The sequence below is a fragment of the Babjeviella inositovora genome, assembly GCF_001661335.1.
Source record: "Babjeviella inositovora NRRL Y-12698 unplaced genomic scaffold BABINscaffold_1, whole genome shotgun sequence".
Lineage (NCBI taxonomy): Eukaryota > Fungi > Ascomycota > Pichiomycetes > Serinales > Babjeviella > Babjeviella inositovora.
Genome location: NW_017566838.1, coordinates 27,513 through 47,671, shown reverse-complemented (window position 1 = coordinate 47,671; position 20,159 = coordinate 27,513). Strand labels below are relative to the sequence as shown.

Below are 20,159 nucleotides of genomic sequence, written 5' to 3'. Positions count from 1 at the left end.
ATGACCGTAGAGCGTAAGAAACTTATACGGGGGGTTATGCACTAGACTGAGGGTCTCATGTAGCTACATAACTCGAATCTCACCTATTTTCGTACACCCAACAATCGCATTGGCTGGCTAGCTTCTAATATACAAATTCATTAGTTAGTTCCCGGCGTTGACTTTGCCGCCCAAGAAGTGCGGGGCAACCTCTTGCAACCACTCGAGCTCCACGACGGTACAGTTTCTCCCATATCCTCTGGTAGTATAAACGTACTCCATGTACATGATGGCATCGTTGCGCTGCCCAAATAACACTGACGACGGGTGGATGGCAATCAACTGGCCACTGGTGACAGTTCTGTAGGAACGATCTGGCATCCCGATAGCACTGTTGGCAATGAATCCACGGAGGAAGGACTTGAGGATGGATGGGATGTCAAGTGACGGCTTGAACGCAACATCGTCTTCCTCTGCGTCCTCGATCTGTGCATGCGCGGACTTCGACGATGTGTCGTGCTTGAATAACGCAACCATATACTCGCGTAGCTGTTCCCTGATCTTCAACACGTTCTTAAATCCCTTGTAGCTGAACTCCATCTCCTTGCACCAGTTTCGGCGCTCACCGGGCGTCTTGAACGACATGTACGTGTCAAAGAACTCCTTTAAGCTGATCAAATCACCCCACTTGCACCCCAACGTGCAGTACCCACGTCTCTTGTAGTTTATCTCGTCGCGTCTTTCGCCCGAGATATTGAGGATCAAGTTGTCCACTGACAAGCATGACACCACGTCGATCACGTCGTTCAAGCAGCCGTACTGCTGGGCCGTTAGCAACACTGCCGACAAGTGCGGAGCCAACGGCAAAATCGCCATCTGGCACCCCAACTCGGTGATCTTCCCAGCGTCGTCGAGCGCGCGCAACGTGTATAACTGGGTCAAAGCAGACAACAAAGAGTCTTTGCCTGGGTGTTCCAACCAGGACCAGGTCAAGATGTCATCTACGCCCATCTTCTTTAGGATTAAGACTGGCGAAATGATATCGCTTCGGGAAATCTCCGATTCCGTCTGCGTTGGCAACTTCTGGAAGTCCTTCTCGGTGTAGAGGCGGAACGTCTTACCCGGGAATTCACGCCCAGATCTTCCCATCCGCTGCGTCGCAGACGCCTGCGAGATTGGTGCCGTCAAAAGCGTCGATAAACCCAACTGATGGCGCCATATCTTGACCTTGCGGAGCCCTGAGTCGACCACGTAGCGCACACCGGGAACTGTTACCGAAGTTTCCGCGATATTAGTCGCCAAAATGATCTTACGCATGTTCTTCTTCACCGGCGTAAAGATCTTGGCCTGTTGTGCGGGGCTTAACGCCGCGTACAACGGTAACGGAAGGATCATCGGCGCTTCCTTGGGCAAGTGTGGCGCCAAAAGCGCCAACGTGTTCACACATTTATCGATTTCCTCTTGACCGGGTAAGAAACAGAGCACATCCCCGTGCTCTTGGCCCTGGTTGAGTTGCACCACCGCGTGGATCATGCTGTCGACAATGTCCTCGGATACCTTATTCACGTAGAAGGTCTCTACTGGATGTAATTTTCCGGGGATGAAGAGAATCGGCGCGTTGCCAAAGAACTGGGAGAACTTGTCAGCGTTCAACGTCGCGGACATGACAATTACCTTCAAGTCCGTACGTATGCCGCGAAGCAATTCCTTTAAGAAGCCCAATATCAAATCCGTCAACACGGTACGTTCATGTGCCTCATCGATAATGACGGTGGAGTATGCAGACAACTTCGGGTCCATCATGAGCTCACGCAATAACATACCGTCCGTGAGGTACTTCATCTTGGTACGGTTCGTTGCTGCGTTCTGAAAACGCACCGAGTACCCTACCTCTTGCCCCACGCGGCACCCGTATTCCTCGCTGACTCTGGTCGCCAAGTTGATTGCGGCCACACGCCTGGGCTGGGTGACCGCCACTGCTTTCTTGTTAAGCGAGGAGATGAGTTGGGGGATCTGGGTGGATTTACCCGAACCGGTCTCACCGATGATAATGAGCACCTGGTTGTCGACATAGTAGTCCACGAGCTTCGCACGCACGCGGTATACCGGGAGCTTTGCGCGTGACACCAAGAGGTCCGCTGCACGCGCCTTGACATCTGCATACGACTTCAGATCTGCTTGGACCTCCTCCTCGTCGTCTTCGGAGTCTGAATAGAAACTTGCGCGGGTGGCTTGGGTCTTGAAAACCTTCGCAGCTTCTCTGGTGTCCCGTGGCGCGTCGCTCACATCCGTTTCTTCAATGGTGCTGATAAGGGCTTTAACCTCATTCTGCGGTGAAAAAGTTTCAATCGCTTCCACCTCCTCGTCGAACCGCCTCTTTTTGTTTTGCAGTAAGACCTTGAAGGCACCGAAATCCTGAGAAACCGGTGGGGCTGGAGCCACTTCTATGGTGGTTTCAAGGGCCTTGTCCTCCAGATTGGTTGCCTTCTTCGTTCTCTTTCTCTTTCTCTTCTTGTTGGTGTCTGACACCTGCGGGGGGATTTCCATAGTGTCGGGAAATTGGGAATAACAGTGATGGGTTGACTGATATCGTGGAGTGGAAAATTATTTATGCATGAAAAATATTTGGAAAAAAAAAAGCCGCACATCCTGTGCATACGCGCCGTATTTGTCATTTAGGCAATAGAACTAACTGGTGCTCTAGTGATTTGAGTATTTCACCTGGTATCGCAGATATATGGCTAAAAATGGAGAAAGGGTTACATAATATTTTAATTCTAAAGACGCATCCAATGATGAAACTTCTGCACCTGGTTAATATGAGTCCTACACCCACCAATGAGATTCAACGTAATTTAAGGTGACCCCCATGCTATTCAGTAACGTGTACAGGCAGATAAACCCATCTTATAGCCGGGGTGATGCTAAACAATACAATATGGAAGATTACCTCCGCGATCGACTAGCAAGTACGACCATTTACATCGATCAAGTAAGACATACCTCAGGGCTGTCCCGACGACGGATCCTTGGGCCCACTCTGTCCAGCCCTAGTGTGAAGGAAAATGACGGGCACGTAAGAATACAATACACGGTAAATTATGCATGCGATTGACATACGTATTGCTTTTTGTTCGTCACCAGTCATAATAAGACAACTAAACAACAAATTACACTTAAGACCGAAAAGAAAATCATCAATCAAGTACACGAGTCATACTTTGGACTGATGTGCTGATTCGTAAGGATCTATTCCGACCACCCTAAGGTCGCTAACTCTCCTCTGATGGTGTCCTCGTTGTTGATCTTTAACACCTGGGTGTCTTCTAACGGCTCACCCTTGGCCTGCTTCATCTTCAAGCTCTCGATCGCTCTTAACTTCTTCAACAACGATCTAATTTTCTTCTCCTCCAAGGAGGCAACACCACCGACAACGGCACCCTTCTCTTCTTCCTGGACGACAGGCGCGGCAACTGGCTCTGGCGTTTCATTCTTCTTGGCTTCTCTCTTCTTTCTATTCTTGGCCGCAGCCTTGGACTCCTGGACGACCGGCGCTGGGGCGCCCGGGATGATCTTCTGTCTCGGGGCCTGGTATGAGCTGACATTGTTGACAGAGCTGGAGCTCAAGATCTCGCGTTGGTATAACGAGGTTGGCGCCGCTGGGGCGTCGTCACCGTTACGTCTGGCGTGCGGTGGACGGTATGCCCCAGCGGGTTTGCTGGCAGCGGCGGCCTGGGGCTTGCTAGCCATGTGAGCGACCACAGACTCGTGTGGCGCTGGTGCCTCGTCCAACTTTTTCAAAGCTGGGAAGATGGAGACATCCTGGGGTCTCCAGGCGATGCTGTACAACTCCTTGTAGTCCTTCATGTAGATCAACTTCCCGCTCGCGTGCCAGACCTTGAGGCCGTTATCAACTCTCAATCTAGGCGCAGTGGTTGCGGTCAAGATGAACCGGCCGCACGGCGACCAGTGGCAGACAGACGTGTTGGCAGCCTCGAAGGTGGTGATCTTGGCAAACTTGTTTTGTCTGTCGTAGACGTCGACCGTACCTTGCAAGTTCCCAAACCCAGCGACGAGCACAAACTTGGCATGCGGCGAGAACAAGATGGTGTTTCTAGGGGCCGGCGGAAGCGTATGGATGTTGTTCCCTCTGGCGTCAAAGAAGCTGGTAGTGGCCGGCATGAAGCCGTATACGACGGCAAATTCCCTAGAGGACGGGGACCAGGTAATGTCATGGATCGGACCTTCTCTGTCCAAGGTGATACGGGAGTCGTAGGCGCCGGCAATCCCCAAGAGATACAAGTTGGTTTCGCCGTAGTAAGACTTGTTGGAGGAGTCGACATCAGTGGAGGCAAGCGCCAACAAGGCAGTCCCCAAGGAGTTCCATCTTAACTGGCACCGTTCGGACTTGAAAAACGTTTTCTGGCAGATCGGCTGGCTGAAGCTGGGGATGTTGTAGACTTTGACGGAGGCTGGGAGGCCCTTCTTCTCCGGGGTGAACACCGCGACGGCCGGGTTCAAACCCGGAGACAACTCGAAGTTGGCGTAGTTTTCCACCTTCAACTTATGGAGCGGTTTGTCAAAGTTCAAGTTAGTCAACTCGAAGAAGTTGATGCCGTTGCTGGTGGCTCTGGTGATCAACTTTTCGTCCGCCGTGAACTGCGGCTTCCACCCCGCCTGCGATTTGTTGCTATAGGAGCCGATGATCGCGTCATTCTGGATGTCGTAGACCTGCACGTTGTTGTTGAAGTTTCCTGATTCGGCATCCTTCACCGGCTTCAACCACATGCAGAGGTAGTTTCCGAGGGGCGAGAAATGCAAGTCAAACACCTCTGGGAGCTCCAACTTCTTAGTGACGGAGCCGTCGTTTGGATCGGCCACAATAACGTATTTCGGCTGCGTGAAGGCAAAACGCGATCCATTTTTGGAGTAGAGCGCGATACGGCACTCCTCTCTGGAGCCTTCAAACTCTGTGACGCTTGAGTACTCTGGGTGGCCATGTATCAACTCCACGGCTCTCGGTTGTCGACCTGGAGGGTTAGTAACTGCGCTCACGGCTGCTGGATTAGTACATACAGAACAATTCGGTGATAGTAGACATGATGCAGATTCTAGATGGTGATGAGTGTCGGGTATCAAATGAGCTTGTGATACGTGCCGCCGATTTTTTTTCGCTTTTTCTTGTCGTGGTTTCTTTTTCAGTGCAAGTAACTGTGTAGTTAGGGCCTGTGTTTTACGCTTATGTGTATTTATCAGCACTAAGAAACCTGTCATGGATACCGTGTGGATGGGGGCGAGTAGAGGCCAGAAATACGTGTAAGGATGGCCATTAATAAGAGATATACCACTACTATATATATGGCGTGTCTGAAGGCTATGATTTCTTGGGTAGTGGTGAAGATGTCGCAGCGTAGGTATTGATCTGTCAAACTCAGCCGTAGTATTTAGCAGGCCTGCAGTCCAGATCGACTAAACCTAACGTGTCTCCAAGACGTGGATGAGGCCATTAAAGAAACAGAGCAACATCTACTCGTGGTTGAACAATGCAAGATAAAATGAATGGGAATAATTTTGTCCAGGGTTTAATTGGGTGCTTACTGCGTGTTAAGCAGGTGCTATGACCAACTAGACCACGAAACCATTCGCTAGGGCAACTGGGAATGATGCTGCTTCATGAACGTGAAAGATTTATTTTACAAATAGGCGAGCTGGGTCAACAAAAAAAATAAAATAAAAGCTAGCTTGGCCGCTTCGTAAATAGGCCTCTTTTTAAATTTAAGAGTTGCCGCCTGCTTTTATATAATTATGCCCTGGTTTAATGGAATTATCGGCTAATTTTGCTTCCGCGGCTTAGGACTGTCTCAGATAAAATTTACCAGTAGAAAACATAGTTCAGAAGAAATTACCTGTTACTCTAGAGCCTATTGCAGCCAACTAGTGGACCACTAGGTAAGGTAAATTCGTCAAGTAGTAGCGTAGCCCTATCAAAGGCCGGAAAGTATACTGTGTCAGCTCGAGCAGGATCAGAAGATCTCAGGTTTGAATCGACCTTAGAGTTGTGTTAAAGGTGCTACGCTATGCGTCGCAGGCGTCTTTCGGCCCACCTGATTCTTCTTCTCGTCCGGAATGGCGTGAAATGGTTATTCTCATGATAATAAGGACCTCCCCACCCTCTTGATTATGGTAGAAAGTCCGGGTAAACTGTATTGATATTGCTATTTTCCAGAGTCATCAAGGGGGTGACCCTTTAAACATTTTGTGCACACCACAGAAGGTAACAAGTCGTGTGTACGCCATATAACCTCAGATCGATATAACCCCCTGAGCCACCAGATGTAATCTGCATCAACCACAAGGAGGCGTTGGCCTGAGGCGTTCTGTACACGTACGTCTTAAAAAAAGAGACCCATGCCAAGACCCACCATATTGGGAAGTTTATGGACGCACGCCTGGAAGCTAATCGTGATGGGGTAATTACGTCAATTTGGGAAGAAATCTCTCTTGGGGTCTATTTGACGTTACCGACAGATAACCCGCGGTAATTACGGACCGGGAGTTTTCAGAATGAGACATTGGCTCAAGAATACACCCAGGCAGGGTCTTAAGTAGGAAAACTTACAGGGTAATAATGCGAGACCCCTTTCGGGTCAAACTAAAACCGGTACTGCATACAAAGGAAGCCGCCTGGCTTACAAAAACGTGCATAGGATTAAAGTTTATAAACCTGGGGAAAGAAGTGTGCCGCTGGCAAAGTTTGGATCTGGTCAAGGATGATGGACTCCTCACTTGAAAGGTTTCAATGAGGTATTATAGCTAGTGAACTTGTATGAATCTCATCTTTCCCGTAAAATCAGTTCTCCGTTCCTATCTCTGTGTATACTTTTCGCGATTATGCGAAACCGGTGTGGATGCCTCCCTGGCTGCAGCGTGAAAGGTACATGCAGCTGCTCTCTCTGCCTTACGTGCGGAACTCGCTTCGAGTTTATACACACTACCCCGGCATTGTTTACTTTAAGGAGTCGCCGAAAGAGTATAAAATTGAAAGGTATCCTACCTTCCCAGTATATTTCTTGAGTTCTCTTTGTCTATCCCTTTAACTTCCCAGACACATTTTCAAGTCAGTCGCACGCATCATGTTTATCAAGATGTCACAAGGCAGCTACGAGTTGAGACAAGGATTTGGCATCCTTCGTTCGATCTCCACTTTCTGTATTTTGATTTCCTTTATTCCTCTTTTTTTCCCCCAGCTTTCTCATATTGTGACTAAGGAGGAGATTGAAGTTGCGGTACCGGCCTGGTACTTGGTGAGCGTTGGAATCGTTCTTACCATGTTGGTCTTGTTCAACGTCAAGACATTGGTGGGTTTGCTTGGTGTCAAAGGGGTTCAGTATTTTGTATTGCCCGCACAGCTTTTACTCTCGGTGTGCCTGGTATATTACATTATGCACCAAAATGAACCTCATCCGTTGTTGGGGGTAATCGCCTGGGTCGGGACGTTGACTATTTCCATTTGTTTAACCTTGACCTTAAGCGAGAAGGATATCAAAGAGATTTCCTCGAGATATAACCTCGATACTGCTTCTGTTGAACTCCCGGAATTCGACAAGAGTTCCGCCAATCTGTCGTCGTTTGAAAAAGCCGCCAAAACCTTGTTCTTCTTGGAGTGTACCGCACGCTCCTTGTCATTTACTTATCTTATTTTCCTGTTTGTCTTACCCGATATCCACAATTTCAACCACTGGAACAGAAGTGAACGGGTGGACGAGCTTACCTTGCTTCTCTGGGGATCCATGTATCTCGCCGGGACCTCCTTGATCCGGTTTTTGTCACTAATCCCGAATTTTACCAGATACATTGAAAGCAGCAACTCCTATGGGTTACCTATGCTTAATTTTGTGTTGGGAATCATTGTTTTCAAGGACTTGGTGTTCTACTTGGCATGTAATGTGTACAGCAACCACGAGGTTATTGTGGGTAAGGCCGCTGAAGTAATGGGCAACGCAGTCGGTACCAGTTAAGAGAGTTCTCTGGAAAACGAGACACCTCTGTTACGATCGTGTAAAGGGATATGTATTTATATTTAATTTTTTCTTTCCATTACATGTGTACTAAAGGCATACTTTTCTACTCGTACACCTTCATCTCGGTGCCTCATATCCATATGCACGTAGCTTCCTTCATGGGAATGCGGACAAAAATAACCACAGGACAGCTATAAACTGGCTTTCGGTATCCTATCTTCCTCAGTATATAGGGATTACCAACTCTTCCTCCCTGTATATATCTTATAAAGAGTATCCTAGTTATGTTCCGCTTATCCTAGGAGATGACAAAACATTGTGCAGCCAACTTGAATAATTAATAAGTTATACGACCAGAGATATGTACAGGGTTCCATATGCTTTAACTATGGTCTAACATTCAAGCTGCCAGTTACCACTTTGAGACGTTTCAGCCACCTCGAATAAACAAAAACCGGTTCTGGTGTCGAATTAATAGTGAGGCCATGCTACTAAATCCAGTACTAGTCCTGCATATACACAATCGCAAGCGTGTGCTTGGTTCGAAAAGATTTCAAGATATGGTAGATCGGACGAGATAAGAACTATTGAGCTTTACCATTTCTTTTGTAACGGGCCTCAAATACCTATTCACCATGACCCAGCCCATACTTAAAGTCATCCAGGACTATGAGAACGACTTACTGAAATTGTGCAATGCCATCACGCGGGGAGGCTCAGACACATCACTTGCTTCGTCTTTGTTGTGGTACTCCACCTATTTGTTCCAAAACACCACGAAAATCCTTGATTTTGAGAGAAATAAAATGCAGTTACTGGGATTCCACTTGCAATATGCATCCTTGAAGAAAGAGTTTCCGCCGCCCTTTGAGAACTTGGATGTGGACGATGTGTTCTACAGGAAGCGAGCAATGGCCAAGAGAAAGACAGGGTCCTTGGTGACTGAAGCCGGTGTTCCGCTAGATCCTCTCTCCGGTGAAGCAAAAACCACTAATGAGAAGAGAACGTTGATAAATGACATGTCAAACACAGATTTGTTAAAGTATATCGTGATGGACGTCAAGCGAATCTTTCCTCATATGCAATTCTATGATGACGCACGGAGCCAAGGACAGTCCATCATCCACAAAAGAAACATCATTGAGATGCTCTACCTTTTCGTTAAACGGCACAATATTCCCTACAAACAAGGACTCCACGAAATCTGTGGAGTTGTATACTACAACTTATACCGGAATAGCTTATCTTCCAGCGCTTCTAGCGAGGTGATCTTGACAGGAGATAAACGCTTTATCTCGGACCTCTTTCAGCTGGATAACGCCAAACCGCATGCCTTTTTCATGGCAAACCACCTATTGTTGGCGGGTGCCGAAGGGGAGAACATCTTCATCACCAGGTCTGTTTACAGCTCCTTCTATCTCCAGGATGAGACGTTGCTCTCCGAGATCGAGAAGTTTACCCTGGCCTTTGAGCAGCTCGACTACAACTTGTTTTATTTGATCAACGTGAAAAACAAGATTGACAACCGAATCTGGATGATCAAGTGGTTCAGGTTATTGATGATTAGAGAATTCACGCACGAAAATGGACCAGAAAAGGGGAAAGACGAATTGTGGCTTGTGCGGTTAATCTGGGACAAAGCGGTGGCATACCAGGGGATGATGGCTCCTGGAAAGAGCGACGCGCTCGCAAAGTGTGACTTTGTGGAGTTGTTGCCGTACATCATCATGGTTTTATTGATAAAGTTCAAGATTCATCTTATCGTTAACTACAGCTCCGTCACCGAATCGCAGGATGACGAGCTTCTCTATAGTCTCCTCCACTTTGACAAGTTTTACTTTGCTCAGACCAAACTCCTCTCTCGAGAGAAGATTGGCCGCGACTGGAATGACATTATCCAGTTTGCAGTGAAGTTGTACTTCCATGGCTTACAAAACACCACTTCCGCAAACCAGTGGTGGAGAATCGGTAACGAGATCAACGCCTACTTCCACTCCACGTCGAAGACCAATGGCGACGATTTTGTTGCTAAGGAGTATGCATTTTACCAAGATCTCGAAGATAGCGATGAAGCTAATGGGCAAGCTAAGCTTAAGGAACAGTTTTACAACAAAGTCAAGCTTGAGATAAAATTAAAGTACCGGGTGTTGAAGTCTATGAACTAGATTACCAGGCAAGGGAGGCTAGCACTCCCTTGCGAATGAACTTCAAACCAGAATCCGTTAAAGCCCCCCTTCCCATGACTGTAATTCTGGCTAGTTCTACCAACGCTTCATCGTGTTCAGACTCAGTGGCCATGCTAGCATACCCGTATCCTCTATTAAAGGGATCGCGGGTCGACTTTTTGTCAAGCAAAGGAGGCGCACAACCCCATAAATCCTTCATAAATAGAGAAACCGCATTTTTACACTCCGCCGCACGTAGACTCCTAAAGTACTCCCGGTCGTCTTCTATGGGTGGCGTAGGGGAGTTTCCGATATACTGAACTCGGCCCGCTGGGAACCCTAGGGTTGATAAGTGGTGGTCCACGAAGCGGGCTCTTTTGAATTCAAAACCCACAATAGTGAGCTTCTGAGGGTACGTGCCTGTGATCTGCTTGAATCGTAGGAGAGAGAGGACCACGTTTTCGAACGAGTCGCGGGCAAACTCTTCTGTGTATATACGAGACATCAATGAAGCATGCTCATACTGATCGGATGGATTCTCGTTCGTGAATTTACCCAACTCTGACTCGGTAAGCATCCCATGGTCCGAGCCCAATGTTTCCTTGAATTTTGCGTATGCTCCGGTTGTGAGCAATCGCTCGGCCAAATTTCGGTATGATTGAGACTCAGAAATTGGACCTGCTTGGATTTTGGTTTGTCCGCCAGAAAATATCACCATAGAGGTATCCCATTCATCTATCAAGATGTGAATGGCACTTACGATATGGTTCACAAAACACATGTGGTCTCTTCCATCTTTTTGGAAGCCTTCCAAGTACCATTCGTCTTGTGAGGCACCGAGAGAGGCACTGGAGGATGGTTTCCAGATAGAGTGTCCAGGAACTAGGATCAAATGGGATATCCCTTTCATTTTGTCCATCGGCAAAGGAGGCATTCTAAGACAGACCAAGGTGTCAACAAGACGTGCGTACTTTGTTAAACCGATGCGCGGTTTATACAGGATCTATGGGCTCTAGTAGCATGGATTCTGCTAATCGGGGCTATTTTCAAATATATCTGAGTTATGATCTTTCCAATATAGAGTGGCTGTTAGCACCATTTGAATTCACTAAGAAATAATAGCTTGCGATAGCGGAGTTTATTTTTTACTTTTTATGCCACATAGGTGGTTTCCCAGATCTAAGCGGGATTGCTAATTTATACAGTTTATTCTGAGATTATGCAACGGAAAAGGATTAAAATTTCCAGAAGCTATATTTACAGACGGAGACTTTGGACATAATCTTCAAGGGATTTGTTGTTGTATGCATTGGAGCTCGACGGTGATGCGACATTTATATACGGAGAAGCAATGCATCTTCCGAGAGTTATGGTTACAGTCCTAGCACACCAAAGTTAGGCTGCGTATGAAATGTCTTTAAATATCAAACTAATGAGTAATATATCTATTATTTCAGGTTAATATTGATCTGTTTCAGTCACACTTTTACACTCAGTGCTTCCTCAGACTAGGCTACCCCCCCTTTTTTTTGAATATTAACCCGGACACACGGCTATATATGAAGTTTACTCAAAAACAATATCTCTCTAAACAGAAACCACGCCTGTTTCTTTGGTTATTTGGCTTATTTCGATATCTTGAATAACTCATAGATATTGTCTTCTGCAAAAACTGCCTCGCGGTGGCTCGGCTTTTTCCAATAAGTCCGAGTTGTACAAAAGCAACTGACTGTGAGATTGATTACTAAAAGACTGAATTGGGCCAGACCTTGCAACTGGAACTGATCCAGGGAAGAGCGACATAGGGCGGTTGTAAGTGTTTTCGGTGTCTATCTTCAGGGCAGGACTTGCGTGAATTGGGTAACGATTCTCGAGTCGTTAGATTGGAAATCTTCGAGAAAGTTGTATGTATCGAATAAATCATTGCTAAAGTAAAAGTTCTCAGGGTTTGGTATATTTCTCTCGTTGTCATTCTTTACATTGCTGATTGGCCCAACTAGAGTAGTTCCTCCCGGGGAATAGTTAACAGGGCTGTACCATGACAAAACTGTGTCTCCCTTGGCCACTATATCAGGGGTGATAATTTTCGAGTATTTAATTGCAAACAGTTTGCCCAAATTCGGCAAGACATAGCGGAAAAGCTGTTTCGTAAAAGTTAAGACCGGGGCTAGCTAACCTAAATGTTGATGGTCTGAATTATAATTTGAAAATTCAACTTGCGGTGAATTCCATAACTGTTCATAATTACCAGTAGGCCCTGCATTATTTGCCCATACATTCCGAGGATTGCACCATGAAGACATGTAGCGAGATCATAGGTGTGTGCTTTTTGACTCTAAAAGGTTACTAGACTCTAATCACGTATTTTTCATTTTTCAAATCTGGCTTTGTATTCGGAGTGTAAGATAGCTGACTTGTACACAGACAGTAAAACTTACTTAAAGCCATGTGCCCAGTGGCAGATTTCCGATGCTGAGCCATGCAGACCAGCTCCTATAATATGGACATTCGTTACTGATGAACTCTGTAAGTGCGAAAAAAAAAACATCCTGGCCAAACAGGATCAAACTAGTTCCGCCTGAGTTTCCAGTAGACCTTAATACTAATATCCGCAGTGCCCCCGAATCCCGTAAACTTCAGCACAGCTTTATCCGATAACTTTTACTAGAATTTGGCTACACATTCAACCTAGAACAATACAGGGAGGTTATAGACAAGTTTAAGCCAAAAAAGAGATGCAGCTGCCCCTGCCTACTTTGCCGGTTGGTAGCCTAGATTACGCCACGAGACGGACATACATGGTACGCAGAATTGATATATTTTCTCTGTTTTAAAGAGAATAAATGCAAAAAAACTAAACTCCGATACCGGGAGTCGAACCCGGGTTTGCTCGGTGAAAGCGAACCGTGCTAGCCGTTACACTATATCGGAATAATATATAGCTTAAAAAGCAGTTGTAGTGAATCCTTGATCGCCTATCACGTGTGGATCCAAAGGGCACCAGAGTTTCATTATACAATGGGATACAGCAGCTACGTCTAGAGGTCAACAATAATGTGAAACGTCCCGATCCAGACTGGTGGACCAGGGGCCTCGTCCGGAATTTCGGGTAAATGGCCCTGCGACCCCATGATTTATATTCTCTACACTACAGTGAGTTCCTCTATTAGTAACGCGCCTAACACAAAGGATTGGTTCCTTTCTCAGCTTTGAACTTCGTATAACCGTTTACTGGTAATTAGACTATGGCCAAAACTGCCTTGTTTTGGCCTCTCCCAAAAATCTCATTCAGGTTGTATACCATGGACGGATTCCGGATAAAATACTTGTGGCAAATTCAACGATACCTACGCCCACCTCCATATTCCTTGGCTTTTACTCTCATCTTTAAGTACTTACCAGTATGATTATATATATCCGGAAATGCATAAACCTCTGAACTCGAGCCGTCCAATCACTTGGTTTCCTAACGAGGGACGCGAGACGCGTAATTATCCGGTAAACGCGTCAGTCGTAGACTATATGCGTGAGTGAAAAATGACTTACAGGTGTCCCGTAATTCATCCTCAACTTCGCTTATTATTTTACAGAAGTTACACATTTCAATGCCACAATACAAATACACGTATGGGATTATTCGCTGTACGAGCACAAATGAAATCCTTTTGCTCAACCGCCAAAAGCATCCATGGATGGGCCGCTGGAACGGCGTAGGGGGAAAGTTTTCGCCGGGCGAGACGCCGATGGATTGCATCATCAGGGAGACACAAGAAGAAACCGGTTTGGTGATCAGCAACTACCAGCTGAGGGGTGTCATGACCTGGTTTAAAGATGGGGAGAATTTAGGAGGCATGTACGTCTTCACAGCTGACTTGGCAGAGATTCCGCGGGGGTTCCATACACCAAAGCTCGTTGACGAGGGAATCCTTGACTGGAAGAAGATCACCTGGGTCTGTGACGAGAAAAATTCAGGGATAGTGGATAATTTAAGGATAATGCTCCAAAATTTATTCCATGCAGACGAGAAGAGTACGTTTAAAACACTCTACGAGTCAGGCTCGGGCGATAAGACCTTTGCCAGCGACAGGTTGGTCAGCGTAGAGTATTTAACCGATTCTCACCATGAAATTTACTAGTTAGGTGCTAATACTGAAGCAAAGGGGCGAAAGATTGTAGAAATGACTGGGGGTCATTTCCACTGCTTTTAGAAAGATAATATCTTGGGTATGTTTGATAATCAGTACATGAGTTTTCCTCTCTCAAGAGTAAGGGCGTGTGGCGTAGTTGGTAGCGCGTTCGCTTAGCATGTGAAAGGTCTCGGGTTCGACTCCTGACTCGTCCATTTTTTTCATTAGAAAAATTTCGCTAGATTATATTTATGCGAGTTAAAATTACGGCTAGCTCGGTATACCCTACTTTATAACTATTTAAGTTTCAAAGCCAAAACGTATACGGATGTCATCGCCTTTTGGTATCATGATTTATACATGGCGAAAGGATATCATTCCAATAACAATAGACATACAGATATATTATGGGATCCAATAATCAGTACAGTCAGGAAGCAAATGACGAACGCAAACGCATTTCATTATCGGCTAGTTGTATCACCCCATTGGAATCAAGCCCGACAACCATGGAGCGGCAAATGAAGCGCCAAATTCTGTTGTACACATCAAATAACTCTTGGTACTGGGTCTGTCTTTTACAGCGAAAAAAGTCTTCGGCCAGCTGGCCTTTCGGTTTTTCTGAGTCGTACAACGCCGACGGAATGGAGATGGATTTCAACAGACAGTACTCATCAAGGCATGCAAAAATGACTGTACCCAATTTCCGACTCATGATCAATATTGTGCTCTTCCTATCAGTACCCAGAGGAAGTTGCTGTTTTCTTTTGAAGCCTAAGTGGATGGGATCCGGAATGTAGAGTCTATCGTGAGCCCGACCCAATTTGACGAGGTAGTCTTGAACCTTGGGTAAATTTTCCAAGTTTGAGATGGTCAAGTTGACAATCAGATTGATGGCTGTGGTTTGATGGGTGTACCGAGGTAAATGCGTAACGAGCTCTGGCTCCGTTTCTCCTAAACGCAGATACACCGTTTCCCAGAACTGATCGGATGAAAGACATTCCTTGAAGCTTCTCTGCGAGATAGGGGACGGACCGTTGGAGGAGACTTCAGGCTGGTACAAGGTCGATGCAGAAGACTCACTGGAGGGTGATGTAGACCCGTTTTCGACTGCTCCGTGGTACCAGCAATGCTTGATGATGGATATTTCGCTGGCGGTAAATTCCTCGTGCACAAGATTCCAGTACGTGACAGGAACCGTCTCCTCTGTGTCTTCAGTCCCCTCAGAAACCGTTCCCGAGTCTCCAAAAAATGCACTGTTTATGGTTCTGGCTTGGTACACTGGCAATACCGTCCCCGGGCTGGAACCATTAGGGCTGCTTCCTGAATTATCCTTAGTCTTGTGGCGACTCCAACGGGAACGTGCACTGTCGATTGATTTGAACATGAGCAGGCAATAAGCGAACGGGAGAAGCTGACCAAATTGGACTATTTAGGACCCCAGAGATGCTTATATAAGGGGCTAGCGGTTGTCATTGGGAGTTTCCAGGCGCAAACGTGCGCAGCATCGCAGTTTTTTAAAGTCCCACACGAAACGTTTCTGGCGGCCAAGCATGTAGATTGCAAAGGTCGTAAATGCTCTTTATTTGGGCGCAGCAAGGACACTAGACGGACAGATCGTTCTGGGCCACGTACCTCCAATCGTATAATGTGAAATGGGTTATACTACATTTACCTGCATGCATGTATTTACATATAGGAGCCTCCGGTTTATTCAACTGATAGGACAACGCTCGCTTAAATCAGCGTTTAACCGTGCATATAGTTTTCATCACAGCGACTAATCCTTTGGGCTACGTGAAATGCTAGGGTAACCCTAATTGAACAGGTTTAGGAAAATTGAGTGACCGTTTTAATAGAGCAAAGCAGTCGTCACTGCTGCTGAAGGGGATTATGTAACTCACCTGAAACATGCCCTTAGGGGACCTGTACTTCACCATCCGTCTACCGAACGTAAAGGGAAGTGTTATACCTAGTAGATATTAGCGGACACTATTAGGTAACCAAGAGACAACCCATTATATAAACAAGGTACAGGCAGGGGGGAGTTGAGTCATCGTCGTTGTAAGGTGACGATATATTGCAAAATCAGGATGAGGAAGATAGGATACCAAAATGTCGTATAATCTGCTTCGTATTATACGATTAGAGGTAAGAGGATACCTGCCGGTAACGTCCGCGGTATTAAATGGCATCTTTAGTATTGGACATGCAGATTTGGAAGCGAGATGTTTGGTCCTGGTAGTATGTATCCCTGTACTAGCTTTTTAGTCTAAGAAAAAGGCGTTGCAGACTAAAAAGTATATGTGGTGGACACTAACGTAACGCGTTTCTTCCTTGCTAGCTTGAGCATATTGATGATACACCAAGTCTTATTACACCTCACTATACCATTTTGCTATAAGGATAGACCCTGCATCGGAAATAAAATTCCTCGCCTGAGAAGGGTTAAGCTGGCCTTCCTTGCAACAGCTAACTTTAAGCGGTGGGTTTTTCGTAGTCGACAGGAGAATCGGCCCATAAATAGCTCTTGAACAATGCCCACCGCATGTACACGCAGGTCACCCTAACCCAAACTGTAGTTGAAGCCAAAGGCCTGGGAGACAGGAGAATGACAGTCTGCGATTATGAAGGAGAGGTTCAAGGTTTCGCCAAACTTATTTTGGATAGAAGGAGATAAGCGAAATGCAGATCCATTTCTCTGTTATGGTTACATCATACCGGATGTATCGTCTAATGACGTACGGGACGCGCCTTTTCCAAAAAGGGGCTCTCCTGCCTCTACTTGCATACCAACCCCACAGGAAATACACTAGCATGGCACGCATATCACTGAGGTGGCCCCTATCACTAGCAGAGTAAATGCTGTTTAGGAAGCTGCAACTGGGTGAATACCAGATTTATGAGAGATAAAACCAACCACCAGAGTTTTGACAGACGTTATAGACATTGTCTATGCGTTTGATAATCTTGGGCTAATACCAGTGAATACCATTATCGTAACAGGCTTGGGGTTGCAGGTGAGAGGTATTACGCTTCCGACTAATGTGACGAAGAAACGTTGGAAAGTCGACAATATATCCTTAAGAATGCCTTTTACTATGGGCCGAGTGACGCAGCGGGGTATTTGGTGGAGGGTATAGACACCAGCAAGTTGTGTTATGTACAACCAGCTTAGTAGCGCCGATATTCAGTGTAGTTGGTCAACGACCAAGTAGCTCGTCAGCGCAGGATTTAACCTCAACGTTGAAAATACGGCTTCTATCAAGATTGAGTGGAGCATTCTAAAGTTAACACAGGCAGATGAACATAAACGATATATACTGATAAACTGGCCTCGCTTGCTTTATATATCTTTAATTAGGTTAACATGTGAGCTATACACAGCATAGAGATATTTGCTAGGAGGCTGCCATCAACAAGGATTAAAATGGTATATTTAATAACTAATATGATAATATATGTTCAAAATATTAAATATATAAATCAAAACTTGAAGCATAACGAAACAAACAAGCAACAAAAAAAGGTACTATACCAAAAAGTTAGCTAAACATCTACTGTTTGCTAGATATACTACATGAATTGTATTTCAATCATATAAATATATCAGGTTGCAACAAACAACCTTAAGTAGCTTGTAGATATGGTTCAAACATTCAGATATACATCGCATACCACCGCTTAAATACTATCAATCCTTCGAAACCTAAAAATTCCGTAAGACGGACTTCGTATGTTCATATAGTTACACACGGCAAACACTAAAAGATCAGAGTCAATTTTTTACAGCTTTAGCTCAGCTGGGAGAGCGTTAGATTGAAGATCTAAATATCTTGTGCTCGTTCTGCAGAAATCGCATTCAGTATTTGTTTAATCGGTTTCCATTCACGGTTTTTGAGTTTCTATAGAGGTTATTACTCCTTAGATCATTATCAAGCGAGCTATTTTAGTTTTAGGCGTAGAAGGATGTTGGGAGGGTTAGGTTACGCCTATTCAATGAGGGATTGTGCATGCCCCAACCCTTGCATCCAAAAGAGCTCACTCCTAGAACTAATTAAAATTATCACAAACAAGATATCTGAAAAAGATATGCAGTATTATGCGACCTAAGCGTAACAATGCTAGCAATAGTATGTATAGTGCATGTGCACATGCGTGCTGCCTCACTCCCATCAGACTGTGAAAGGGGAGACATGTAACTGTTTTACGATAAAGAGCAACAAAGGGACTTGAGGAAACAAAACCAAATTTAAGTCTTGCAGAAAGCTACCAAAGGAGAATAGAGGAAAAAAAAATTCAGATAGTGATTATTACGGACTACAGCCAGGTCTATCTATATTACCGGGTATCAGAGCTATATATAAAATACTTCAGAGTATTCTCCCGAAGCTTTGTGACCCAAGGCAGCAGGGATAATTGTAGACTCATGCCAACTTTTCCTTGCTACTTCAGCGAATCGGTAGTTTTTCATCCAGTTTTTGGAATCGGGATGGTCCTCAAGCTGGCCCGTTACAGCGTTCTAGTCGGTTTAAAAGGAGATAAGATACCTTGCCTAACAACGAAAGTTTAAGGATGCATGTTTTTTATAGCCGAATCGGGGTTCCAATACCTGGATACTTTTAGCATGCTACACAGACCCAATCTTCGAAGAATTTAAACCTAGTAATCAAAGAATTTTACATCTACGAGAAGCATCACTAGCTGCCTAATTATCGAGGGGGTTCTACAAAGCCAGCAACCGAAACCTGCTACAATAAAATAGCTGTGATCGGAAATCATTTCCAGAAAGCCCTAACTTACCAGAGACGTACTGGATAGACCTTATGTATCGGCTTTACACTCAAAAGGTACTGCTTTTCCGGTCCCAATCACCACACGGCGGTGAATAGAGCTAATAGGCTAACCATATAACATTCATTACACGTATCAATCTCAACAAAACCAATTAAGATGAAAGCAGAAGTACCATAATTTTACTTAGAGGAGAAAGTGGGATCAGTCATTGCGTTATTCAGTCACTTTGTCGATTACTGAGGACTCGCAAGACCTTTCTTGTATCTGTGATCTACAGGGCCCAATTAGTCGAAAATGGACCTATTTATCATTAGAGAGCTGAATACCCTTGCGCCAAAATTAAATATCATAAAATCTAGAGACTATGTGACACCACCGATGAATCGTCTACGCATAAGGATGATCTAGAATAACATTGGCATTAAACTTTTCCTTCTCAAAGTCTCCAGAGCGCACTGTAATCCAAGAGGTGATATAGATTTCTAAACACACTTTTAATCATTGCTACACACCTGGGGATGCTAGAACTCAATTTTTTATTCAAAATCAAACGGTTGACTGGAATGTATTGGATATGAACGTTATTGGAACCAGCCACTACTCAACGTGTGCTAATAGCAAGAGTTACCTCATCGCACGTCACTCATGCCCCTACCTTGTCTGATTTAACCAGTATTGTCGGCATATAAAGACTTATTCATCCTCTCTAAAGTGTATATATGTTATGAATAAAGTAAAACGCTGCCATCTGGATAGATATACCGCGTGTAATATTTGACAATCTCCAAAAGCTATTATCGATTCCAGCGGAAAGATTGAGAAGCTGGCACCATGACAAACAGGGGATGATTCACCAGAAACTAAGGAGAAAACCTCATGCTCAGCCAACCAGCTTGGACGGAAGACACAGAGGTGAGCCATTTACCGTACCTTCCGGTGAGAGATCACAGTGTCCTGAATCTCGGCATTACCGTTACACAGCTATCGAGCGAAAACAGCTATATCTCACTCGGAAGTGACCCACCTTATATTACACCTAGCTAGGCCATCAAACCTCGGATAACTTACAC

General features: G+C 45.3%; 5 protein-coding genes and 2 non-coding genes across 7 annotated transcripts; 3 read left to right on the top strand and 4 right to left on the bottom strand.

Annotated features, from left to right (window-relative positions):
* Positions 1 to 3,228: 3,228 nt before the first annotated feature.
* Positions 3,229 to 5,080, bottom strand: BABINDRAFT_5182 (uncharacterized protein; the record flags this gene model as incomplete). Its single annotated transcript, XM_019132168.1, has 2 exons — positions 3,229 to 5,009; positions 5,056 to 5,080. The coding sequence occupies 2 exons, from the start codon at positions 5,078 to 5,080 to the stop codon at positions 3,229 to 3,231; spliced, it is 1,806 nt and encodes a 601-aa protein (XP_018987506.1).
* A 2,032-nt stretch (positions 5,081 to 7,112) lies between these two features.
* BABINDRAFT_5181 (uncharacterized protein) lies at positions 7,113 to 7,997 on the top strand (the record flags this gene model as incomplete). The annotated part of the gene is made up of 1 exon (XM_019132167.1): positions 7,113 to 7,997. The coding sequence occupies one exon, from the start codon at positions 7,113 to 7,115 to the stop codon at positions 7,995 to 7,997; it is 885 nt and encodes a 294-aa protein (XP_018987505.1).
* Positions 7,998 to 9,219: 1,222 nt separating this feature from the next.
* BABINDRAFT_169616 (uncharacterized protein) lies at positions 9,220 to 11,075 on the bottom strand (the record flags this gene model as incomplete). Its single annotated transcript, XM_019130678.1, has 3 exons — positions 9,220 to 9,270; positions 9,591 to 9,630; positions 10,309 to 11,075. The coding sequence occupies 3 exons, from the start codon at positions 11,073 to 11,075 to the stop codon at positions 9,220 to 9,222; spliced, it is 858 nt and encodes a 285-aa protein (XP_018987504.1).
* Positions 11,076 to 13,024: 1,949 nt separating this feature from the next.
* BABINDRAFT_t1 lies at positions 13,025 to 13,096 on the bottom strand. Its single transcript has one exon. It is a non-coding gene; the product is annotated as a tRNA-Glu (tRNA).
* Positions 13,097 to 13,733: 637 nt separating this feature from the next.
* On the top strand, positions 13,734 to 14,330 carry BABINDRAFT_158825 (uncharacterized protein). The gene has a single exon (XM_019127304.1). The coding sequence runs from the start codon at positions 13,771 to 13,773 to the stop codon at positions 14,299 to 14,301; it is 531 nt and encodes a 176-aa protein (XP_018987503.1). The 5' UTR covers positions 13,734 to 13,770; the 3' UTR covers positions 14,302 to 14,330.
* A 104-nt stretch (positions 14,331 to 14,434) lies between these two features.
* Positions 14,435 to 14,507, top strand: BABINDRAFT_t62. The gene has a single exon. It is a non-coding gene; the product is annotated as a tRNA-Ala (tRNA).
* Positions 14,508 to 14,722: 215 nt separating this feature from the next.
* Positions 14,723 to 15,679, bottom strand: BABINDRAFT_163986 (uncharacterized protein; the record flags this gene model as incomplete). Its single annotated transcript, XM_019130211.1, has 1 exon — positions 14,723 to 15,679. One exon carries the CDS (start codon positions 15,677 to 15,679, stop codon positions 14,723 to 14,725), a length of 957 nt encoding a protein of 318 aa, XP_018987502.1.
* Positions 15,680 to 20,159: the final 4,480 nt, after the last annotated feature.

Coding starts and splice junctions, on each gene's coding strand:
- BABINDRAFT_158825 (XM_019127304.1), top strand. CDS start 13,771: ATGCCACAATACAAATACACGTATGGGATTATTCGCTGTACGAGCACA.